The sequence below is a fragment of the Aythya fuligula genome, chromosome 1 (assembly GCF_009819795.1).
Source record: "Aythya fuligula isolate bAytFul2 chromosome 1, bAytFul2.pri, whole genome shotgun sequence".
In the NCBI taxonomy this organism is placed as follows: Eukaryota; Metazoa; Chordata; class Aves; order Anseriformes; family Anatidae; genus Aythya; species Aythya fuligula.
The window spans coordinates 184,078,242-184,104,888 of record NC_045559.1 but is presented as its reverse complement, the minus strand read 5'-3'; the positions used below and the strand labels follow the sequence as shown (position 1 = coordinate 184,104,888).

Sequence of the window (26,647 nt, the reverse complement as noted above, 5' to 3'; positions counted from 1 at the left end):
TATTTCTAGGATCAGGGAAACAATCAATAAATGGAAAAAAAAAATAGCAGTGATTTTAGTTCAGTAGTCCATTCTGTGGCAGTAGTACGTGGTTGTGGTGGTAGGAGCTTCTGATATTGCTTTGTTATTTCCATATTTCCTTCTTGTTTTTAAAAGCTTTCAAATGCATAGCATTGAGAAAATATTATGGTTATAGCCTCAACTAAATGAAAATGTCTTGTAGGAAAAGCAGAGAGTATTTTTGAGGTGCAATTTATTAGATACAGCAGAAAATAAGGAATATATCCTGGTAACAAGAAAATGGGTTGTTTGAGAGAAGTAGCTCTCAGACAGAATTGCACCCAAAACAGTGCAGACATTTTACAGCTGATCAAGCATAGTTAATCTTTTTTTTTTTTTTTTTTTTTTTTTTTTTTTTCCAGATTTTCCTAGGATAGGAGCTTTAAATATGTATACAACTTTCTAAAATTGACTGACAGATTCCCTGCTGTGGCAGGGCCCTCAGGCATCAGGGCTGCTTTGGTCTCCTGCTTTTTGCATGGGAATCACTATTCATTCTTCTTGGGAATAAGCTTCTTTTCTCTGGGTGAAATGTTTAATTTATCTCGGAACTTGTGTGCTGACCAGCACCCCACAGTGTGTTAGGAGTTCAGACGAAATGTTTCAGTGGTCCATTCTGATCATCCTCTGTGTAGGGGAATGTTATTATTTTGAAACGATGTAGTAAAAACTTAATTTGTCAATGAAGGCAGCATTTAGAATTAAGTATAATCCCCTCCTTCCACCCCAACCCTGCCTTATGTCTTCTGCATAAACCCATGCAAATTTTATGTGGTGATTTTGCACATAAAAATTATGCCTTTTATTTAATGAGGAAGTGGTTCAGCAGCAGAGATGGCAAAAAATTTGTAAGGCTCACATTATAATGTACAAACATGAAGTGGCCAATCATGGATGACTTACTGCAACTATTTTGTAAGTTTTGAGTCCTTGATTTCCAGTTTCATGCCTCACAGGCAGTTCATTTTCTTTAAACGAACTTTGTAGGGCTCTCAATCTAGGAGAAAGAACTAAATTCAGTTAAAGCATCAGTATAGAGGTCAGTGATTGTTTAGTCGCTGGGATAGATTTTTGCAATGCAAATATCAAGCATATGCAAATGCTTGAGATAATGAAACTGAAAAGATGTATTAGAAAGCCAGACTTGTGTCACAAGCCATTGTTAAGAGGCTTCCTAGTGAGAATGACTATGTGGGTTTAAATCCCAGTGTCTCCAGGTTTCTGTTCATACACGGAATGATTGAAGGCAAGGATTGCAGCTCTCAGGCTGTGTGATTAGGGCTTCTTTAACTTCATGAATTTCATTAGGACATGAGGCATGAATGACCCACACCCTTCCTCCTTCCTTCTGTCCCTCCTGGGAGTCCCTTCCAGGTAAATTTTGAAGTTAGTGGCTAATTTAAAGCACAACTCCCTGAGGAACAGAAGTCAGGTTTGCATTTTATTGGATTCCCTCAGAGCCTTTGCAGAGGACGTCTGAGATGGCGGCAGGTGAGCGCTGAGGCCTGGTGGCTTCAGTTGGGCCTGCCCGGGCCTGGGGGCAGACCACGGGTAGCCCGGGGCTGGCTGTGGGGAGCTGGAGATAACGGCCTGGGGGAGGCCAAAAAAGTTAGGAAATAAAACATTTTTCCCAACTGAGCACTTGGTGATCGAACCAACTGAGTGGATAGGTGTGAGCCGATCAAAGCCATGCGTTTGATACATGTCTTAATGATCGTGAATGTACCGTCTGCCTCCTTTCTAAAGCTGTTAGGGGAGAAATTTCCATCACCTAGCAGATTTGATAGTCCCTATAAATTTGCATCTGATCATTTGCATCCCACTGTCCCCATAGCTGGATTTCACCAGAGTCTAGGTGATGTTAGGGCTTACCTTCTTCTCTGGTGTCTCAGTTTTCGTTTCTTTGAAGTAGGTTATTGTTCAGAACAATGTGTATTTTTAGAAGCAATTTTGTATAATCTAAATGAACAGACTTTCTGTATAGTTTGTCTTATGCAAAAATCAATGCCAGCAAAACTCAGTAATTATGTCTTTGCCTTCAAAAATCAACTGAAACGTTTTAGGTAACAGAGCTAGCTGAGTGGAAGAAGTGTGCTGTACTGGGGAGTGATGGCATAACCTGGCAATTGGGAGAGTTATTTTGAAGTAAAGTATTGGTGTGTTACATTTGCAGAATAACAGCTATGTGAACAAAGCACTTCTATCTTGCATTATAGTCATATCAGACTTTTAAACTTTGATTTTCTAAAGGAAAATATCTTCTCTTTTACCCAATGCACCTATTTTATTTTTCAGTGTGTTAATTTAGGGTCTAATTCTGCCATATCTTGAATGCTATCAAATGATAATGTAGTCGTTGGATTGTGTTGTTGTGTTTTGTTTTTTTTTGTTGTTGTTTTTTTCAGCAATGTTCAAGTGTTTAGGAAAGATCTAAAGCCTCAATACTAAGTTTGTCATTTGACAGTTGAGTTACAGATCTGGCCTAGATGATAAAGGATAGGAAATGCAGATGCTGTTCCAAGAATTAGGTGTCAGCAGATCTTACCGTGTGAAAAGAAGAGGATTGACTGTGCAGTGCATAGTTTTACATAAGACTTTGTCTTTGATTTCTTCTGCCAGTCTATATTACGTAAATTTTACCTCTAAGATGGAAATTTTATTCATGTATTACATGTTTCTTATATTAATAAATAGTTTCCAGCTTTGCTTTGCCAGTGTAGTCAGCCATTGGGTTAACCAGAAAAGTTAAGAAATATTGAATTACCCAAGTAAATGCATCTCTTCTACCTTTCAGCTTCTCCAGTTGGTAACGGATATATCAAGCCACCTGTCCCACCTGTTTCTGGTACACAGAGAGAAAAAGGACCTCCAGCCATGTTGCCTATCAGCGTTGACCCAGACAGTAAGCCAGGCGAATATGTCCTGAAGAGCTTGTTTGTTAACTTCACTACTCAGGCTGAACGCAAGATTCGCATCATCATGGCAGAACCTCTTGTAAGTAAATGGAAATTCTAAGTATATACATAATTTACTTTGAATTTATTTTTAAAATCAGGCCTGTATGTCACACAACATGGAATGTTTTGCTTGTAATCTGTGTTAATGTTCGACAGTGTTTCCCAAACAGTAAGATACACTACTGTGGTGATCAGAAGGACAGAGTTATGCAAAAGGGGTGACATTTTTGCTTGCAATAAGGGCATGTGCTAATGTGATTGAGAGGCAGAAGGGGTTTCAGGCAACGTAGGTTTCACAGCTGGGAGAGAGGTCACTTGAGTCAAAATAGATTAGAAAAAGCTGAAATACGATTAAAAATTTGTAAGAACATTACTGATTTTCGACTAAAACATGGAAGTGAATAGCACTGCTGCTTCCTGTTTTAGTTCTGACAGTCTTGGGTTTCATAATCTAACAAAGTGTTATAGCACCTATTTTCCATATATGAAAAAACACTCAGCATTTGAAAAAAGAGCTACATTACAATGTCTTACACAGGCAGTGAAAGAACCAACATTATTCATGAGTTGTAAGGACTTTTTTTAACATCTTAAAATATTTTTTCTATAAAGCACAGTATTGACCTATAATAAGACCTATTTCATGTCTGGATAAAATTAAGATTGTCTTGATTCTGATGACACCTGTCTAGCTTTATGTTTTGATTCAGATCCAGAAGCATTTGTTACTTGTTAAGGCTTTCCAGACTTTCTTCTGAAACATTAGGTGGATGCAAGATGAGAGAAATATTATGTATAATTTGGAAATAACACAAAAATGCTAATAGAAAGGAATATTTTGACAAAGATCCATTTTTTCTTCTTTCATGAGAAAATCATAAAAAGTAGAATAAAGAAATGGACAGTCATGGCCCAGGCCCTTCAGGGGAAAAAAAAAAAGTGCCAGCAGCTATTTAGTATCATTCAGTCTTTGTGTGACACACAATGAAGATGTTTAAAATTTTAAGACAGAATGCATTGTGAAATTACATACAAGATCCAGAAAACAACAACATGACCAGACAACATGACTGAGAGCGTCATTTCCTTGGGGCGCCTCTGTTACTCATAAACACTTATCTCTGCATTTGCATGTAATATTTCAGGCACAGATATTAAACGATGACCCTGATTGATTCCCATTTCACATTGTGTTAAGATGATTTAGACTTGCTGTGTTTTGATACAGGTTGTTGTTTTGTTTTGTTTTGTTTTGTTTTTGTCTCTTTGTGAAACTATGAATATCTGAATGTTGGTCTTTATTCCAGGGATTGTTCAGTGAAGCTTTATTTAGCAAATTCATTGTAGAATGTAAAAATGTGACAGAGGACTAGAATTTCACCTTCTTGTTGTCAACAATTTTGGTGCATATTTCTAACAGGGGTCTAACTGTGAGACACTAACAATAATTCAATGTCGTATTCACATCTTATTAATATTAATAGGACTTATAAGCCATGACATGCTGCTATTTGAGAGTGACTGTGACAAATGTACAAGTAGGTTTTCATAGACATTCAGTCAAAATGATCTTGAACTAATTAGGTTGTAATATATGAAATGACAGGGAAAATGGCAAAAATTATTCTAGAAAAGTGGCTAAGAAGTTCATTTCACCCTTTTTGTGGGGTAGCTGTTGGATATCTTGCTGCTTTGTTCCCACATTTCTACTCCTTCAACAAAAATTTTGACCAGGAGGTTCAAGAGATCTGCAAAACAAAGATTATAAACCGGTGATGCAGAGACACCCTTCACCTTTTTTCCCAATAGGTAGTCAATTGTGAATTCTTTGAAGATTCTGTTCTAATTAAACTCCAATGTACTTCAAAGAAAATCAAACTTGAAAAGTACTCTAGCAATGAGATATTTCTAGTCTGAATTCTCTAAGTCATTACAAGATATGACAGTTTAATTTTATAATGAGTGATGAATACTTAAGATATCTTTTAGAGAAGCTAAAATGATTGGTATATATAATTGCTTTTTCCTCCCTTTTATCATGAAGTCTATCTCAGATTCAAGTTCTGAAGTTTCTACAGGATTAAATTAAAAACTTACTGATACATTTTTTTGCCTAAATTTTTCTTTCCATGCACAGGTTTTGCCTAATTATCCTTTCTGATTATTGTTGTCTCTGTGAATTTTTCTCTCTCAGTTTCTTCGACCTTTTTGATATATCCATCTCTTTCTTTTGTGATGTACACAGAACCCAACTGTAAATTACAGTTTTCTGACAACTATGGTGGAAAATCAAATTCGTTTGCTGCCAAGAGTAGCAGATGCTAGCAAGGCATAAAAGATGCTTGCTATTTTCTAGGGCAGCAGTGAAGGGCACTCCACCCAGTCCTTCCTGCAGCCTCATGAAATCTCGGCTGGGACAGCAAGATTCCAGCAGCAGGGAAGGTACAGGGCAATGTCACCTATTCCTCCTGCTGCCTTGGCTGTCAGCAGAGTGTGATTTGACATTTTGGTAACTGGACCTGGCAGCGATTATCATAAAAAATGCACTCCCCAGTTAATATGTTTTCTCTGCATAAATCTAATGTTAACTAACAAGTTAGAAATGAAACCTTTTGTTATCAGATGTGAATTTTTACTTTATTGGGAGAATATTTAATTTGAAATTTCAGGACAAATTTTTCACCTTTTTAGGGTGTCTGAAATAAAACAAACATTTCAGTAATTACTTCAAGTTCACAAGTATGTCACTAATTTTTAATGGTTAAACTACTATACCCAGATTGTCAAGTTATATTAGTCCAAGTTAAAGGTATTTGACAGCAGAATTAATTAAAAGGGATTTTCCAGTTTATACAATTAAATTCAAAGCAATGAAATGAAAGTCTTCTTGATAACCTTTAATAATCCCAATATTTTTCTGTAGATAATTTTTTATAACAAATATTAATCCTTATTTCTGTAGACCATTTTTCACAGCTGACTGCATTTGCATATACATTTTTATCAGTTTATATTATAAATCTTTTTTGCATTGCTTCATTTACAAACACAATTTGATATCTTAGTGCAATAGATTTTTTGCGAGCAGTGGTGACCTTATAATGAAGCAAAAATAAAGAAGCCAAGGAAATATTTTTGCCGGTTCCAATGATAAAATGTGTTTATGTATCATAATGCTGTAAGAAAAAAAGAAACCAACAGAGAAAATAGTTTCCTTTTTAGGAGTGTTGATTATCACTTAGGGTAATAATTCATCCTGTGCATACTGATCAGGCTAATCTTTAAATACGGCTTTCAGCATTACTTACACACAGCTGTAGGCATTGATAAAACATAGTGAGCTACAGGCATTGACAGTGGTTAATGGTTAATTTAGCTGTTGGTAAACTTTCATTATGCTTTTCTCCTGCAAGCATCTTCTTTTACTGAGCTTGTCTAAATTCAGGAACTCTCTATCTGATTACTGAACTGAAGAACAGAATTTATTTATTACAGGGTTAGGACTATCAACATATGCATGTATTCTGCCAAAAACCTTCTCCTTTTATTAGCTAGGTTTATCTGGCCTTTGGAAAAAAAAAATGAAGGCAGCACTGTGGTTGATGCAAGTGTATTTATTACTTCCATTTCACTAGGAGCTCAAAAACATTAAAATGTAGACCTATATCAAAACAGGGCTGGTGATAACAGCCAAGCAGGTGGTTAGAAAGACTTCAAAAGGGTAAGAAAAATGCAAGTAATTTTGCAAAGATATAAAAAGTTTGTTGGCTTTATGCAAAGGTTGACCAGCCAACATGTATAGTGTCATGGCTGTCTGATTAGCTTTAATCTAGGCTTAACTGTCTCTTGGCATTGCAGAAGAAATATACTAAGGAGTGATTTTGTAGAAAATGAAGTAAAAGTTTTTAAGGTTTTTGAGGACTGGATGGTGATAACTAGTAAGACTTAAGTAGGCTATAATAGTATCAAGCAAATTTGTCACATACCCCTAATGTAGAATTTTCTGTTTTACATGGACTAAAATTCCAGCTGCATCACATGAGGAATGACTCCTTTGTTCTCATTAATGATGAGACACATTAGCATTACGCATTTTTTACATTTGAAACCCTCATGAGTAGTTTGGCCAACACAGATGTGTGGGATCCACAGTACTAAGACAGGAGTTACTATCAGGAACAAGTCGTTTTGTGGAAAAGAGGCAAGGCAAACTGCTTCTGGCCATTCACTCAGTATGTATGTGCCTAGATAAACTGAAAAGAGGGCAACTTTATTTGAATAACCCTTTGCAGGTATATGTTGAATATGCTGTTCTCTTTGCACTTACAATAAGTATCCCCCTGAGGACCTTGTAAATGGTACTACAAACATGACAGATTCCTATTGTCATCCAGCCCTATTCACCTCTGTGTCATTGTGTATCACTTTAGGATTCTGTCACTCATAATTAATTGAATTATTTTATTCCACTACGGTTTGTAGTGCTCACAATTCTGTAAAACATACATGGGAAGTCCATCCCAACCCTGACAAGTTCATAGTTCATAATACAATGTCATAATTCTGTATTTATCATAACTGTCTTTTTTCTACTGAATTCTCTATTTAGAATTTGTCTTAATAACTATTAGTGGATTCATTCTTTTAGATCCAGTTGTGACAAATAATGCACAGGACATTAAGAGTAATTATCTATTCTTTCAATAATTGTCTGTGAAAAACTTAAGACAATTCTTTAGAAATTCTGCCTTATTTTATTGTATTGTGCTGACCTCTCTCCAGTTCATAATAAAGTCAAAGCACCTACACATCATCTTACTTTAACTAGCCAACATATAGCCTGCATACAGCATCCCTTTATTGCAAGGAGAACTAAGATCTGTTACGGTGGATTCATTAAGACGGTTGTTGAACGGAGCAGATCTATGTCTGTCAGCCACCATCCTCAGGAGGATGCCCTATCTACTATTGCTCCCAGCAGCTGTCAGCTCAGCAGGGTTTCTTAGCTGCAGGTCATTGGCTGACTGTATCACAGGTCATTTTTTTTAGACTAACAGTTGGTCTCAGTATTTTATTCAATTTCCAGACATATCAAAGTACTAAGTTTGTTGTTTTGTGTGGGTGGTCCCCTTGGGTTTGCTTCTCTTTACTCAGCCTTTCCAGCAGCTAACTTACGTTTCAAGAAATCAGCTCAGCATAACCATGGTCTCATCACCCCTCTCCCCTTCTTCACCGATTGAATTTTCTTGGAACTTCAGTGGCTTTTGAAGCACAGTATGGTCTTCCCAAACTCTCCTTTACACACTGAAGCTCTGCCAGTGATAATGAAGTGCAAGCTGAGCCAAATCAGCTTGCCCTTTCCTCCAGAAGAGAGAGGCATCTGAACCCAGGAGCTATTATCTATGAAACCAGCAGGTTCTTCCCATTTACCCAAAAGAAGTAAAAGCAGAAAAGTATTGAGGAATGAAGCTATTATACCGAAGATAGGGATCATGTATAGCAAAGACAAATCCAGCATCGTAAAGAGCTTTTTCTTACTCTTTCACTCATCACCTCAGGAAAAAATATGCCCCTCTATTTATCTTGATGCATATTGCAGGCTGAGACCTGTAGCAGAAGCCCAGCACCAAACAGTGTAGAGCAGTAGTCCTAGGGTCTTGAACCTCAGGACAGTTACCTCCCTGAAAGACCTGGAAAGGTTTGTATGATTGAAGCAGTGACCACAGATGAGATATCTTCTCTGTAGTTTGGAAGGACATGCTGTAAAATTAAAACACAGGAATTGAGACAAAGCACGTGAAGGACAGCTGGGGAAAGAATTAGAGGAAGAGACAAATGTAGGGGTTAGTAAGTAATCAAGTGAGTTCAGGAGAATGGAGAGAGGGGTCAGATTCCAGCTGCCATATGAGACTGGGAGGAAAGTTCATATCATTTTAGCAAACAGGAAGGAAAAGGACACATTTTTGTATAGCCATTGGAATGTGCATTTGCAGTGATATACAGGTCCGTGAAAACACCCGTACATTTTAGAGCCAGGCAATATCAACAGGAGTTTTCTCTGAGTTTCCACAGCTGGGCACAAGGGCAAAATAATGTTAGAGGCTTCAGATCTCTTTCCAACTGCAGACCTTTCCAGGATGCTCACTGTCCCTGGGCCTCGCTTGTGCACGGATATAGTTGGAGGATAGTCAGTGGTGCATGTGATGGTTCAAATCGCTAAGAGGATTTAATGTTGGAAGACAGAGATTCAATCCAAGGTCACTGGGGCTGTCACACTGTACCACGTGTTGGCTGACGCTTGCAATTATAGCAGAGAACCTGCCACGTGCCCCTAAGCACGTTTTTGTATCATTTAAGGATATTGGTTATTGCCACTGTCCAGAAAGTGGCAGGTGTGTTACAGTCATCTCAGAACAGCCTTGTAGCTGGTCTGCTGCCCCTTGTCCCGTCACTACAGGTAAAAAGTCTTTCTCCTTCTTGTAAGTCCCCGTTGTATATTGAAAGGCTGCAGTAAGATGGCCCAGAGCCGTCTCATCTCTAGACTGAACAATGCCAACTCTCTCAAACTTCCTTCATAGCAGCGGTGCTCCAGCCCTCTTATAATTTTTGTGGCCCTTCTCTGGACCTGCTCTATCTGGATTAGCTGTTAGTAGGATACTCTGGATGTCTGCATCCAGCCCAGCATTCTGCATATTACTGTTTTACATTCTAGGAGAGGTCTAGTTCCGATCCAGTTTTCATTTCCAAGGCTCACAAATATAAGAAGGAGGCTTGCCCACTGCTTGGAACATAGAGATCACCCAATTCCCTGTATCTTTGCTCTCATTGTTGGCAGTAGATGTGCCTGAAGGTGAGGATGGCACATTTGTGCTAATTAGAATGGGATGAGCTCAACAGGGAAGATGCACATCCACCATTCAGCATAGGGGAAAAAAAAAAAAAAGATACACACAAAGATTCTCGTATTTGTCTACAGTGTTTTTCTTGCATAGCAGAAATAACTTTGCTCGTCATAAATCAGATGGGGTAAAACTCTTCACATATGGGTTAATTTCTCTGCTTAGGGAATAAAGATGTATCAAATGACTGGGTGCAAGCTCAGGGAAGAGCATCCTCTCACCTTCTTAGCCAGCTCTCAGAAGTAATGTCAAAGATAGAAAGGAGGGAACAGTACTGCTCAAGTTACATGCTTTTGACTGCAGTGACTTTGTCTTCTAGATCTATTTACTTTTCCACTGTTTTCGGTGTTTTTGTGTCACAGATGTCTGCTGTCCAACCAACCTCCATTTTATAAAAGTGATTATTATATTCATCCACCTGATTTTTTAAAAATACATATATTGGCTGAGGAAAAGTGCCTAGCCACCTTGGTAAAGAGCTGAAACAGAACACTGAATAAAATTTTGTTGCAAAGGTCTTATAGTGGATCTGAAAGTCCAGATCTCTGTATTATGTTGTTCTTAATGTGTGAAAAATAAGTTACTTACGAATTCCCGTATCAAATGATTTTTCAGAGCATCACTTCCATTTTCCAGAACATCACGTTCAATTTTCAGAGCATCCAGTCCCAAGGGCTCAGAGGCAAAAGATCTCAGAGTCTCATTCTTCATTTCATGAGCCACTCTTGATTGAAGCCTTATAAAATATCATTTTTTTTTTTGAGTATGTCTGCAGAAGGCCTTCTTCGTGGCTTCATGTTGACGGAACGGTGGAAATCTGCATTTATTTTGATAGCTTTTGAGAAATAATTACTGTATATCTGGCTTACCTTGAAGAAAATGCATCATACAGGGATTTGTGTCTTGCTGTAGTTGGGCTTTGAGATGTAATAGCTTCGTGTTTTCCAGCTCCCCAACAGTTCATTACTGCTGCTTCCTATACCAGGCCTTTCTCATTTCATGACTATCATTTAGTTAGTTTAGCAAGGACTGACTTAAAATGTTTTTTTGCTTGGTTGGTTGGTTTTTGTATATTCAAATCGTCAATCAAACATCAGTTAAGCTGATAACTGTTTTAGGAGTGTAGATCACTGTGGTAGGTGGAGTAACTAAAATCAAAGAAAAACAAGGGAAAGTATTATGATATTAGCCCAGGTTTTATAACTTGCAGGTGTTCAGATAGAGGATTTTGATGTGATCACGGGTTCACTAAGCTACAATTTTAAAAAAACATTCCTCTTCACACAAAACTCTTAAAATAAGCAGGCAATAAAACTGTTTCTTGACTGTGCTAGAGGTTAGCTCAAATTTCAATGAAGTCATCATTTGCACTCTTTTAAATTTTCCTAATAAAAAAAAGGTATGCATTTAAAGTATTTCTTTCAGAACTAGTCCATTGGTAGTCATCAGTGTATTGGGGCTCAAAATACCTTTTAAGAGGATACTTTTCCTTCCTACGTACAAGAAAGCATCTTACTTAGCAACAGAAAAATATTAGAGAAAATACCAATGCTGGCAGCAGTAGGTTAGTTTGGTTTTGTTGGTGGTTTTTGGTTTGGTTTTGTTGGTGGTTTTTGGTTTTGAGTGTGTTTTTTTTCAGTTACCTGAATGTACCTGTAACAGCACTTAACCTTTATTTAAAGTTAGTGACCCTTTATTATCAACACTGAGTTGAGGGCATGTCTGGGATATTTTTTACTGATCAGGTAAGAATGTCAGTGCTCTTGAGTTGTTTGAGCAAGATAAGTGAAAGGGAAAAAAAAAAAAAACTTTTTTTTTTTTTTTAAAGTTCCATATTATTTGGGGAAAGTTATAGTGCTAGTAACTGGACTGAAGTTTCCTTACACGTTTTTGTCTTCAGCAGTGAGGAGGTAGTGGGCACAGCCTTTTCCATGTGAACAAAACAGAAGAGCTGTGACAAAGAAAAGCGCAGTTGCATGAAGAAATTACTCAGGCTGGCTTCATGACTAATTCTGAGCCTGTCTTCATGCACCTTTCATTATTTTTGTGTAATTTCTAAAAATAATTGTTTTTCATCTGACATTGCTAAAACAAAATTTTGGGGAGATATGTAATACTTTTGCATATATTAGTGGCAATAGCCGCTTGAAATAAAGTTTTCCTCCATATGAAATACCGAGTATACTTAGCATTGCTTTTGTACTTAATCTTCAAAAGTTACATAAAATTCATCAGTGTTTTCTTTTACATTTTCAGCGTCCATAATACAGTTTTATGCAGAGTTATGGTGTTTTCTTGACTGTATTACCATTCTTTTTTGATTAAGTTTGTGTTTAGAATTTGCTTTTGGTGTATGCCTAGGATTTCAAAGGTTGATAAAGGAAGTACCCCATAACATTTATTTCACTGTCTGTGTACCACGATCACTGACACAGCCTCGTACAAGAAGTATCTGGTAGGTAATTAATGCTGAGCAGAGCAACAAGGGAAATTAGAGATTCTGGTATCATCCACTGAACTGGCAATTTGTATTTTTATGCACGATGACCTGCTGACGTGCAGAGAACCCTTGTGAAAACACAGGACACTAATTGCCTGTTTGGTGGGAGCTCCAGGTGGGTGACATTTGGGAGACTATCAGAGTAAACAGATTTTGAGTCGAAAAGCTTGCCTCTCTTAATTGCTTAGGTATAAATTAACTAGGCTCCTAGGGCCGGAGGGTTTTCCAAATAGTAAAAAGGTAAAATTAGAGATGAAATTCTTTCAAGTGAAATTTAGAACTACTTTCAGTTCAACAGTGTAATTTAAAGGATCATAGACCGCTCTATGCATTTTTGAGAGGGCAAAACAGGAGGAAAAGCCTCACATTCATCTGCGTGACATTGCTCAGAGGAGGCTCAGCAGTGAGCAGACGAGGGAGGAGGCAGGAGCACGCCACCAGAAACACAGGCAGGGACCAGACAAACAAAACTCCCCTTTAGAGGCAGCTGGCTGGGAGGTCAGCTCAGCCCTGTGTCACAGCTCTGTCCAGAGGGTAGGTGCTCCTCTGTGGGATGATGGTTTGCGTGCCCAGCCTGCAGAGGCAAGCTGACACCATGGCATTTTCCCCCTGCATGATCCAGAGAATAGTTTACACGCCACCTGAGCACGAGATTGACAGCGATATGTTTGCTGATCTTTGTATGTACAAAACAACCAATGGCAAAATGACAAATTTGGCGTGTTTGATCCGGCTCCGTTTGGAGCAGACCTTTGTCTATGAGATGCTGGCCACCAGCCTTTCTCGCCGAAAAGAATATATGACAAGGATGCGCAGTTTCTGTCAAGGCTTTTGTGATCATTCATCATAAGCAGAAAAGAATTATGCTTGGGTTTGTTGGTTTTTTTTTTGGTACTTAAGATAGTGCTTACATGTATGTTATATATATACTAGCTCTAGTTGTGGGATGTGGTCTATGTCTACTCCATTTTACAACTAAAGGTCCAATCTTCTGCGGTTTCCTTTTGTTAACTCTTCCATCCCAGCAGAGTGGAGTATGGATGAGTTTTATCAGTCAGTAATGCAATACACAGTTATACTTCAGTAGGAATAATGTGCCTAATGGTTGCTGAGGTTAGAAATAACTTGAAGTGGCATTATATGTCATTATAACACAGAGACACAGTAAAGGTTAATAGACACTACAACATCATTTTGTTTTCATGTTTCCCTGAACATTCAGTTCTGTGACAGGTGGCCCAGAAAAAGCTATTCCTGTGTAAATGTACCCAATTATATTTGTGTAGCATCCCTGAAGAAGCATTAATGTATGAACCATTACAAGTAGCTGATATCTGTGGAGAAATGTTTTACTGTGACCATGTGAATAGTCACAGTAAATATATATAATAAAAAATATATATATAATAAAATATAATTTGCCATTGCATATTCAACATATTCTGTTTTATTAGATTCTAATAACGTTGTAGCAATGAGGCAGAGAAAGAACCTCGTTTTTAGGTGAGTGTTTTGTTCTGCAAGCATTGTTGATGCAGAAAGTTCAGATGCTATTTATTGAAAAAATATGTTTTCAAATATTAAAGGAAAAAAATGTCTTTGCTGATCTTTGCTTCTTATCTCTGATGCCTGTTCTTATCACGGGAGTTGCCAGTGTGAACAAATACAGAGTGTACAATTGAAGGCAGCACATCAAACAAGAAATAAGGATGTTTAATTTAGTGATTAAAAGTGGGAATGTTGTTATTGAAACTCCATTCTTCTGATTTTTCTGATGTTTTTTATAGCCTAGAAAGCTATAGTTTCTTTCAGATTAATCAAAACTTTCTTTATTCATATTTTGTGGTTGTAGGCTTTGGCTCCAAATTCAGCCTACCTATTCATCCCAAGATCTGGAAGACATTTCTGTAGGATGTATTACAGCTACTGAGACTCAGAGTCAACTCACCATATAAAAGGGCCTCTTTGCCATTTGTGAATTGGGTGGGCAAGAAAATAAATAAAAATAAAATAGTGCCTTGAGGCTGGAAAACATTTTCAGGATTTTTTAAAAACTTTTAAGTAAGTGTATCTCCAGGATAAATAGAGTGCTGTGGAAACATTTACTCATAGGCAATTTCACTTTATTAAGCTTCTTAACCATGTCTTTGCTGGCCTTGAAGCTTTGGTATATAATGAAAATGTCTACCGTGAATTATAAAAATATTTTACATAGTAACTGGAACAGAAGCGATGATGAAAGCACTGCATAAAACAAAGTGGTAGGATTTATAAGGGTATTACAAGTTGTTTACAGCAGATGAGAAGAAGAGGCATACTGCATAGAAAAAAAAAATGCTGTTTTCAAAGGACACTTGAAGCACCTGCACGTAGTTGAGGTAAGGCTGAGCAGGAAGGCTGTTCCAGATAGCAAGAAACCTCCTTCCTGCCTGCTGGTATTCAATGCTAGGACAGTGGTGTTCGCAGCTTCGTGTGGTCAGCGTGGGGCCAGCTGGGTCCCCGAGCAGGGATGAGGAAGAGGCAGAGACAGCTGCAGCAGCAGCTGCCTGGCAAGAGCATGAAGAAAGGGGAAGAGACAAGAACAGCAGGATGGGATGAAGGGCAGAAAAAGCCTTACACCGGAGATGTTGGGAAGTTAGAGCAGCAGAACCATTCTTGGCTTCCTACTGGGTGTCCTTGGCCCATCTCCGTCCCAGGGCTGCCTTCTGGTTGCACAGCCTGGGAGCTGTTCCTTCGGGTGAATGTGCCACAGTTCAGGAAGCCTTGGTGTAATGGCCTGTAGGAGAGCAAGAAATGAGTTACGTTGCCTTTCTTAAAAGGACGGTTCTTCACAAACTGAGAGGCACCACCCTGGGGAACTGAAGTATCCGTGATTTGTCTGTGCTTCAGGCAGCAGATGACTAGGACATTTTCAGGATTGCAGCTCCAGACCTAGCTTCCCAGGGCAGGTTTTGTATTTTTGAACTGTGGCCACCTTACAAACAAGCATGTAATGAGGAATCCCACACTTCATTTCTGCCTGAAACACTGAAAGTGTTTCTGCAGGATTTTCGATTCTGCTTTGCAAGCCAAGCATTGCAGCATCAGGCAGCGTAACACAGAGCTTCTGGATGCCAAAGTCTAGAAGCTATTGCAACAGGCATTAGGAAACTTCTCTGCAGTAACATAGGACTTCTGTAACAGAATCAGAAAACTAGAAATTGAGAAGAAAAAAAAGTTACAGTCTTCTCTAAACTGCAACAATTCTCCAGACATTGGTTGGTACAGGACCCATGAAAGCTTAAGAACATTTTTCCTTTTAAATAATCTGAACAATCATTTTGACAGATGATCTACTTTCCGTTTCAGTGAGCAGTGGACAAAAGAAGTATTATCCACCCATGAGACAGACCTCAGTAGAGTAGCACTGCGTTACTTGATTGAGGGGGAGGACAGTGGACTGGTTTCATGTGTCTGTAACTGGGCTATGAGATCTGCCTGTCTGTTCATTACCAATAATCCATCATAGAGTTCTAATTACCAGGTGTTGTGCCATTAATGTAGCCTGAAGAAATTACTTTATACATTAGAGACAACAATGAAAGATATTGATGACTGTCCTGGATAAATCAGTGACTCAGTAGAAAAAATGTTGTTGATTTTTCTATTTGGTAAGTAGTCAGGGGATACTGCAGTCACCCTGCAGCCAGCCTCCTTGCCAGCTGGCATTAAGTGTATCAGCATAATTAATTTCAAAATCAGTCAGCAGACTACACTAGACAACATTTTCTCCAAAGAGCAACGTTAAATAATAGAAATCTTTTGGACTGCCTCAAGTCTTTCCATTCCATTATCTGAGAAACTTTACAGTTTTCCTTGTTTTGCATCTCACATCCCCTGGCAGTGATGGTATTTCATAAAATGGTTGGTTAGGAGGGACCTCTCCTGCCCAAGCAGGGACCCCCAGAGCAGGCTGCCCAGGCCCACGTCCAGGCGGCTTTTGGAGCTCCCCAAGGAGGAGACCCCACAGCCTCTCTGGGCAGCCTGTGCCAGGGCTCCGTCACCCGCCCAGCACAGCAGTGCTGCCTGGTGCTCAGAGGGAGCCTCCTGGGTGCCCGGCTGTGCCCATGGCCTCCTGTCCTGGCACTGGGCACCACTGAGCAGAGCCTGGCTCCGGCCTCTCTGCACCCTCCCGTCAGGGATTTAGGGACACGGATGAGATCCCCCTGAGCCTCCAATTCTCCAGGCTGAGCAGCCCCAGCTCTCCCAGCCTCTGCTCACAGCAGGGATGCTCCAGCCCCTTCACCACCTTGGCTGTCCTCATTTGGACTCCCTCCAGTGTGCCCAGGCCTCCCTTGTACGGGAGGGCCCAGAGCTGGACTCAGCACTCCAGGTGTGGCCTCAACAATGCTGAGTAGAGCAGAAAGATCACCTCTCTTTACCTGCTGGTCTAAAACAGCCAAGAGTATCGTAATCTTCTTAGCAGCAAGGTCACAGTGCTGGTTCTTGTTCAACTTGGTGCCTACCAGGACTCCTAGGTCCTCTTCTGCAAAGGAATACCTTAACAGATGCTGATTAGTGTGATAGTTTGCTGAAAGCTGAACGGAAAATCTCATGCTGAGCTGGTGGGTGAGCCTAGATCTTGTCATTGTAGAAGAAGAAAGATGCTTGATTTACAGAAGAATGAGAATAAGGAGCTGGCACATCTCAGACACCAGAAGCAGTACAATCAGTGCAGAACTGGGGGCAAGGGTGGATGTATTTTTCAGACTGACATCTGCCTTCGTGTATTGCTTATTTTCATTGTGGTTCAGGAGATTCATGTTTTGTATACTGTTGCACGTATCCAGAGTACCGAGCTATATATTTATACATGCCTCAGTAACTGAGCCTGCTTGGCAAAAAAGCCATAAAGGTAAATGGGTGCTCACACGTGGGGGCTGCTTCTGAGCTGTGCAGTTCTCTTTGGCCTCCTCAGTTACTCTGAGAACGCATCCTGAAAATTTGCTTCCATTTCTGTTTCTGTCACTGATTAACAGATTAATTGTGAGACGAATTAAATCAATGCTTATGGGGCATTTGTTTATTTTTTTATGTAATATAGCCACTCTTTCCACAGTTATCGTCATTTAAAATGAATCCTCTGGTATCTGATTGTTCTCAAATCACCTTTCTTTCAGTACATGCAGTGGAGCAGCATAAGTGTGACCATCTTTGCATTGCCAAGCAGAAACAAGAAGGTTCATCCTGTACAGCTCCTTGGTTACATGCTAGAGAAAATGCTGGGTGCTTTTTATGATTTTGACATAATTTATAGTTGTCAGTCTGTGGTCACCAAGTCACTCAGGTGTAATAAATGGCTAATTAGTTCCTTTCTTTGAAAGTCACTAAAGTCGCTTTGTTGGTATCAGTTCATAATGTGTGGCCAGGTCTTTTTTTGCACATGAAACAGTATCTCTGGCATGAAACAGATCACAAGGGAAATTATATGAGTAAAAATCTAACAGAAAAACAATAGTAGAATTGGTAGAATGTATTATAGTATTGATCTTAAGTAATACGTGTTTAATATATTTTATTTTAGGAAAAGCCACTGACCAAATCTCTGCAACGAGGAGAAGACCCCCAGTTTGATCAAGTAAGACACTTGAAATGATATTGTTTCCATTCCTCAAGCTATGATAATACTTGGAAAACAGCCTAGTGTCCTTATAATACTGTCAGAGCACACTACAAAAGCAAAATCTGTCAGTGTGCTTTAGCAGAACGAGTGCTTTGCTTAAACATTCTTGTTTTAAGTTAGGAGAACTTTCCATTTTTTCCAAACTCAGTATTTTTGCCATAGAACTTCTTGGTTTCCGCAGCATATTAGTCATGCGTTATTTCCTGGCTGTTTCCTCTGATGGAGGTTTTGAGGCAAACTTTCTATCTTTCTGAGATATCTGGTGTTTGAAACAGGCTCATGGATCCTAGCCTTTAAAAAAAAAAGCCAGAAAAATTCCTACATAAGTAACCTATTTTGAGATAAAGGTAGTTGTTGAAGAGTTGAAGTTGCATAAAGGTTGCTAAAACTCACTCCCAGCAAAGAGGAGGGATAAACACAAAGTGTGTATAAAAAAGAAAGTTATTTGCTGCTCCACCATTCCTGCCTCAGCTCCCACCACTGACCTTTGTGCTGTGGTCATTGCTGCCTGCACCACTGTACTGTCAGTGGTGCCAGAAATTTGGGCAGAAGGAAACTGAAGATGAAACATCAACAGCATATCTCTGAAAGCAGCTGTGGCTAACGCTGTAAGCTGCGGGTACCACACTGATTAACTTAACTTTGGGAGAGGGGCTAGGTCTGGGTAGGATTACAGAACCTGAAATGGATTTAACCACATTTATTGTGTCTTCTGGTACATTAGATAGATCGTGCCAGAAGCAGAGATGCTTTGACAGACCCCACTGGCATCCACAAAAGCTCACTTCATAATTCTAGATTGACAAAGTGATATTCTCTAGGTTGTTCTGTGGCTCCTTTTGGGGGTGAGGGGGTGGCAGCCTGCTCAGAGAGTTATTCAGAACGGGAGGCAAAGAGCAGGACGGCTGTGTTGCAGACAGGAGCTCCCTGCCTCCTTTTGCTGACCGCAGCCCCTGGGGAAGCCAGCCACTGTAGCCTAAAGGAAGCTACTTTGTGAGTACCCCTAGCTGCCTAATGATTTTTTTTTGTGGTATTATGACCTTAATTTCATATTTTTATTTTTTTTTCCCTTCCTGTGGGAAGAGTGTCACATATGAATGGGAAGGAAAAACAAATTAAGCCACCCATATGCAAACCTTGTGATACTGTTCCTGCAGCGTGTTAAACAAACACATAATGGGTGGCCTTGATTTGATTAAATATTCATGGTTAGGCAAATTGCAGCCCTTTACAAGGAAGAATTAGAAGAGTTACGCTTCTTCTAGTTGCTGGTAAATAGATAGAAAATTGAACAATTAATTCAAGATCAATTAGTTAGGATAGTGAATGCTTCCCTAGAGTGAAGCAATGGTGTATTTCCAGTTGTAACATTTTCCCTTGAATGCTGGAGCAGGGAGTAAGGGGAGAACCAACAAATACAGACAAAAAGTAAAGGCAAATTTTATTATATATAACATCTGTGTATTTTTCTGTGCATGTACAGTCTAATCTATGTGTAGAGAGTTGGTAGAAAAATTACAGACCTGAGATTGCCTTAGACTTTCTGTTAAAAAACCTTCGTTTCAATTCCTCGAAATTTTCCAAACAAACCATCCAGATTGACATTTTCAGGCTATCTCTCTGCCTCAGCCTGAGAGGTTGGCAATGCTTCAATTTTCAGGTTTCACGTTGTTTTCTTCTTGAACAACACAATCATTTTCAGTTGTCTGAGTGCTCCTGGGACTGATGTATGCCCATTGAGTGGAAGATGGAACCTGAAATGTTTCAGTCCAATAACTCCATTTCCAGGAACATGGGCCAAACTCATCAAAAACGTTTTAGTTTGGGTTAACTGTGCTCTCATATCCATTCAAAAATTTGCAAGTCATAGATTTGATAGAGCTCAGCTGGAGACATTAAGATAGAGCAAAGTGTTTTTCTTTAGTTGTCATATTTCACTCAGTTTATTAGGTCAATACATCTCGGTATTATAAAGCTGTTTTGCATACGACAATGTCAGCATTATAAAATTGTCACAAACAGACAGATTTTTGCTGGTAGTAAAAATGAAGTTCTGGTCTATCCGTAAAACTAAACACTCAGGTTTTATTTTTTTAAATTAACTCAAATATTTAAAAATTCTATGCAATGAAGTAAGACCAGGTTGATAATCCCTTGCTTCTGCCTTCCAGGTAAAGTATGGAAAGTTTTGGTATTTTCTCCAGGAACCAAGTATAGTCATCTAGCAAAAAACAGGAAAGGCCATGCATGACATTCCTGCAATTTCTAATGCAGAAATGGAGGAGGAAAAGAGGGAGAATCCCCAAGAACAAGCCTAATAACTTTCAAGTGGTGTCTAATAATTTTGATTTTCAATTTGAAGTCATCAAAAATGACACGCTGACAAAGGACCCTAATTTTCCCAGAGCAGAGTTTAAAGTCTAAAGACTTTAAACAAATTGTCTTTATTAAAATCAAATTAAACTGATAGGTGAAACTGAAGTGAACAGGTCACTAGTCACTTAAAATATCTGAACTGCATCTTCTAACTCTAAATTGAAAAGCAGCAAAAGTAAGGCATGACCTGATTTTAAAATTGTCTTTTTCAGGTTAGCTTCAGAGGTGGGAAAAAACAGCCAGAAAAAAAAAAAAAAAAAAAAAAAAAACTTGCAAAAACTTAGGATGAGCAAATGGAGTGGAGCTTTAGCTACCCAGAGTAATTAGAGTGAAGTTTAATGCCGAAACCCCTGAACCACTTGAAATGTTCTTAGAGCATTGTTTATTCTCCCCAAACAGCTTTATCTCTGGCTCTTAGAGAACTAGACTTTTTTTCTGCTGTTTTTCAAACACCATTTTAGGAATGTTATCTGTGCTGGTGGTTATAGCTCCAGGGCCTAGGGACCTGACTGTGCACAGGCATAGCTGATGGGGTGATTCTAACTAGACAACACCGTTTTTTTCTATGTGGATGTAGTATCAGTGTCTTCTGGTAAGCAGACGGTATTGTCCTGTGGCTTCTGTCTGGCTGCCAGTTGCATCACCAACCTCTAACTCATAATAGGATCTTGAGCAATGTATGATGTAATCTTACTTATCCTGACTTGCAGAACATCTCACTGTTAGCCTCACAAGCTGAATTCCTTACACTGGATTGTGTTTTCTCTTTTAAGTGTGCATCTGTGTAAAGAAAATATATATTGGAAAATAAATAGTCCTTATATATGGTTTTAAATATCTTTACTGTATATTTAACAGCCTGTTTTAAAAGTTCTTCATTAGACTCCTCTACTTGCCTATTGGAAAAGAGTCTTAGTGCTCCAGCATTAGCATGCTCTGTGTCATCAATTACAGAAATGTTAATAAACATAGTACTACTGAACTATGACTTAAACTTCCTATTACAGGAAACCATAAAGTCGCAGTACATGAAAAGATCAAAAGCTGGGAAAAAAACATAATTATCCAACAGGCTTATCCTCACCCAAGGAGACATTTTTATGAGTCTTCTCTCAGCCCATACTAAAGTAGCTTCTGTTCTTACCATAGTACATAAATGTTCTGTGAATTGGCAATACTGGAAGCAGAAAAAAGGCACTGTGTATTCTTGGACCGACACGCAGACATTTTTCCATATAAAAATACGACATGAATATAATGTTTTGGCCCTACTCATGCACTTCCATGGAAGTGAAAATTTAACAGCAAGACTTAGTTCTCATATGAAGCTGTCTACATGAAGTGCCTTTTGTGAGAGTTTCAGTACAAACTGCACAAAAGTTTGTGCTCATTTTAATGACAACTACTCAGTTCTTAGAGTTGCAGTAAGTTAGAGAATACAGGTTGGAAAGCAGAAAAAAATAATGTTTTATATGCTTTTAGGAGATGGAAATCAAAATAGATCAAGCTAAAAAAAAGTAAAGTAAAAATGTAATGACAAAAAATGCAGAAACGCCAAAAATAAATAAAATAAGACACCAAGCAACATACTACTGATGGTGTTCCTTTTCCCTAACATCCTAAATGTGATAATTACCCCCATCCAAAATTATATTTATTAAATGTAGTAAGTGAATAATCATACCACCATCACTACAGCTAGACTGCAGTTAGCCCTCTTTGTGTTTTCCTTTTTACTGCATTTTATGCATTGTTCTTGTTCACCTGCAGAAGGACAGGTGGTGGAGGAAATACAAGAAATGTTGTTGATGGGGTCATAGAACAACCTTCAGCTCCTGTTCAGAGATTTGGGTTGAAGTAAAGTGTGTAAAGTGTGTAAAGAAATAAATCTGAAGGCAGAATTAAAGGTAGCACATTCAGAACTGAACTTGTTGCACACTGGAAATTAATGGGCTTCCACGTAAATAGTTACACTGGAGTAAAATCATAGCAATTAATGTATAAGCAAGGTGGATGAAATTACCCATCTGCCAAATTATGCTATAAAACATCCTCATTGTTACTCACATAAATGGGGTCATAAATGAAAACCAGTGAATCCAACTCATTAGTTATCACTAACAATTCCCAGAGGTATTTGGCTTTACAGTACTGCCCCCAAAAATCCTTAGAACAGAGATGTAAATGAAATAAAATCTACACAAACTCAACTGCACTACTTGCTTCTAGTGTTGCATTTTACAGATATTTACATTAAAGAGTTTGTTTATGTAGAAATCTATCATTTGCAGGAAAAAATGCTTTGTCTCCAAGGTTCTAATAGGAATTCCAGCATGTAGCTGCTTTGATAGCAGGTTAGTGCACTTCATCTCTCCACCCTCATCTCCCAAGCCTAGTTATTTGGAATAGGAATTGTGTTAATTTCTTAATTTCATGTATTGGATATGAAAACCGATTCTTTCTGTGGTCCATTATTGTTTTGCAGTTGATTTCAAGGAACATGAATTTCATTGCAGCTTTTATTTTCCTCAAATCTGTATTGTTTCTAGCAAAGGGGTTTTGCTATAGACAAATATGAGGTGGTAAAAAAAAATGATTGAAGGGAAAACCTTGTTGCATAACTACAGGTATCCTAAATAAAGCTAAGAAAACATCTATCAAATTCTGCTTTCAGAATAGAAAAATATGAAACCTCTCTCCAAATGTCCATTATTTTCAGTCTACACAACAATTTGAAGACAGAATATGCAGACACCGTAATAATAATAGTTTTGCAAAAAAAATAAAAAATAAATCAACACTATGCAAAAATGAAGTACTGCATTTCTGCCTTACAAAACTGACAATCAAATGCACATTTAACATACATACTGACAAATATGGTCTATGAAAAAAAGTCAAGAAATCAATGATACTGTGGGAAATTGACTGCAGTTTTGAATGTATTTGCTGTTAAGCCACATAGAAATTCATACACGAAATATAAAAAATAACATCATTTATCTGCTGTTAGTGGAAGCATTTCTTACGTTTCTATTTTGACAATATAACAAGATTTTTATGAAAGTATATAAAGTGCAGCAAACTATCTGGGCAGGATTTCATTCAATTTACTTTTACTTATTAGTCCAAAATAAATATTAAGCATTTACATAAAGTATGTTTAATGCTCTGTGAACACAAGTTTTAAACAGCTCCACACTTGTGCAGATTTCTTATCCTTAAGTTATACAGTAGGTGGTTCATTTATGATGGAAGAACACGATCATTTGTATAACAAGGACATATTTGTACATCTGTGCACTCCCTTTCAGGAGCAGCACAGAGCTAGAATTCATCTCACTCCTGGACTTACTTCCAATAAATGAAAGGATTGAGTAACCAACGTGCTGGCTAGACTTCCCTCCCTTCCTGTTCCCTGAGAGCCAGGTCTTTGCCCATTCCACCCTTCCTTCCTGTCTTAAAAGTGCAATGACAGAAGGATTTTTTTTAAAAGTTATATTGACCTTTTATCCCTGCTAAAGACACACACCGTAAATTCAGGGGAGAAAGCATGGCTAGGGGAGGTTTAACAGGAGTCACTTTGACTTTTCATGGAGAGTGAAACTGAGTAGCTGAGGTTGAGAGAAGAGCATTGATACTCGTGTTAGAGAATGTGCAGGAAGACCTGACTGTAACAGCTTTCCACTTGCAGTTAAATATTGCAATCTCTTGAAAGATATTTAGGTTTCAAGTATATACTTTTTCCTTATGAGCTTTGCTATGATCTTAAAAATAGATGCCTCCCTCAGAAAACCCTGCTGTTGTTCCTGGGTTTTATAGTCTTCCTCAGGAAACCATTTTGTAACCACATCTCGTAATTAACAGCTGCTGTTGTGCCAGCTTCAGAAAAAGTTCTTCAAAACAATAGAGAAGTGATTGAAATGTCTGAGCATCCTGAGCTGGTAGGGAATAGTTTGTTCTGACAATAGGAGATTCACATCTTTTAAGTTTTTATCCAGAGTCTTACACGTAAATGCTATGTTATAATTCAGCCTGGGCCACTGTAATAATTCTTCCTGAGAGGCCTCCTGTCACTGCTGCAACTAGTGTCCCCATGCCATCTTCTACAGCAGCTTGTTTTTTTATTTCAGGTAATGAAATATACTGGAAATGACGGTTTTCAGAGCCTTCCTAAAACAGTCCCTTTATAGAAACTTTCATTTTGAAGGGGCAGTGGATGCCACTTTCTAATGTTCCATATTTAATTTCAGGCCATAAGACCTGAACATGATCAAAACAATCACACTTTATCCTCAAAATGTTTCATAAACTTTAGACCACATCATTGTAAGTTAGTTCAATTCAGTTTCAGCTATTTATCTAAACTAACTCATCCCCAAAAGTTGTTAAGGCTTCAGTGATGTTGGGAACGGTACGTAGCGTGCTCAGTCTCCCACTTGTGGTCTTGCCAGGAGTCAAGGATTTCACACAAGCTTGGTCTTATACAGGACATGAGACTGCTGTTGTTCCACAAGCACAAACATGCTGTTTTAAGTTAAACACAAATGCTTAAAGGTAAGTTTAAGTTTAAGGTAAACCTGACAGAGTTACCGACATAATCAACGTACTTGGCATGAGGTACATACCTCAGCACATTGCTCCTGCCCTCTTAACTTTGCAGGATCAAGCCCTGCATGATCCCGAGGTGGTCACAAATCTCCAAATCAGGAATTCATTGATATTTTAAATAGTTTTCTCTTTTCTTAGAATGTACGCAACTGCAGTGCCTGTGGACATTCAGTTGCAACACAGACATAATCCTCTTGGTTAATCATATAGTTGGTTTTTTACCTTAGCTTTTGATTTTTTCATGTATTGCAGCTTTATGGTTTCCTGTAATAGGAAGTTTAAGTCATTAAGTCATAGTTCAGGAGTAACTTGTTCAGTAACATATCTATAATTGGTGATACAGTTTGTATCGAGTGAGCAGTAATATTCTTTTCCAGTATGCCAACTGTGTAATCAGGGACTTTCAAGGAATGATTTAAAACTATGTTTTGCTTATTTGTACACACAAATACAGAGGAAAGTGTAAATATTTTCAGATATATATAAAAAAGAAGTCTAAATTACCAGGTATGTAAGCCTAGCACTATGATTCATTTGCATGTTCAGATGGCTAAGATTATTTCAGAGGTCATGGGTTTTCTCTATTTATTATGAACTTCAGGAGGGGCATCCAGCAGTCAGATACAACCCATGAGACAGTACTGCTGGTTCATCGCCTTTTTTTTTTTTCCTTATAATGTCCTCCAACTCAAATCAACATTGTGTAATGAATAAAAATAAGCCCCTTAAAGAACTAGGTCATTTTCTGGTGTGTTTTAAGATGCGATACACACTTTTAATACATTATGCATTTTAGTACTGTCAACGAAAAGATGCAGTTGACACTATTACTGTATTTTGGCTTATGCTTCAAACACAAAATACAGAATATTAGGTTCCATAGATTGGACTATAGATTTAGAACTTCAAAAAAACAGATGAAAACAAGAAAGTGTCAAAACATCGAATTCGTGCTTCTTTTAAAAAGGTGTAGGGGAAAATTGAACACCGTTTGATCTGTTGTATTTTCCCCATAGGTAATAAGCTCAATGAGCTCACTTTCAGAATATTGTCTGCCCTCTATTCTGCGTACTTTGTTTGATTGGTATAAAAGACAGAATGGCATAGAAGATGAATCTCATGAGTACAGACCAAGAACAAGCACTAAATCCAAAAGGTAAGATTTTTAGTATCTTTGCATATATTATTGACAGATTCTAACGTAAAATATATTACATTTCACCTATCAGCTTTTGTAAGGTTATAGTTGCATGAAAGATGTTTTTGTTCTTGGAAACCTGCTCTTAGGTTTAATGGGGATGAAATAGTTTGTGTCTTCAAAATTGTGCTCCTGTTAGCTCAAACACTAGTTCTTAATGTTGTTTTGGATGCTGTAATGTCCTTTAAATAGGGGCTTGTATGGCTTGTATAAACTATGTCTTCTTTAATCATGAGAGCAAGCAATAATTCACTGACATTTTGAAGAATGTTTTTTTTGATACAGCACTCTGCTTAGCCATAGAAATTTCGTATACAGCTATTCTCTGTCCAAAAGATTGTGAATCAGTTAAAGAGCTTAAGCAACATTCACTCAGCTCTTAAA

The 26,647-nt window shown here is 38.3% G+C and overlaps 1 protein-coding gene across 11 annotated transcripts in view; it reads left to right on the top strand.

Moving 5' to 3' along the window:
* The window catches only part of FRY (FRY microtubule binding protein), a 232,797-nt gene that overhangs the window by 97,268 nt on the left and 108,882 nt on the right, over positions 1–26,647 (top strand). For all 11 annotated transcript variants that reach the window (XM_032207218.1, XM_032207230.1, XM_032207224.1 and 8 more), the window contains 3 exons: positions 2,855–3,054; positions 17,980–18,033; positions 26,082–26,221. In XM_032207218.1, the coding sequence (XP_032063109.1) occupies positions 2,935–3,054; positions 17,980–18,033; positions 26,082–26,221 (314 nt within the window). In that variant the 5' untranslated portion in view covers positions 2,855–2,934. The remainder of the gene's footprint in view (positions 1–2,854; positions 3,055–17,979; positions 18,034–26,081; positions 26,222–26,647) is intronic.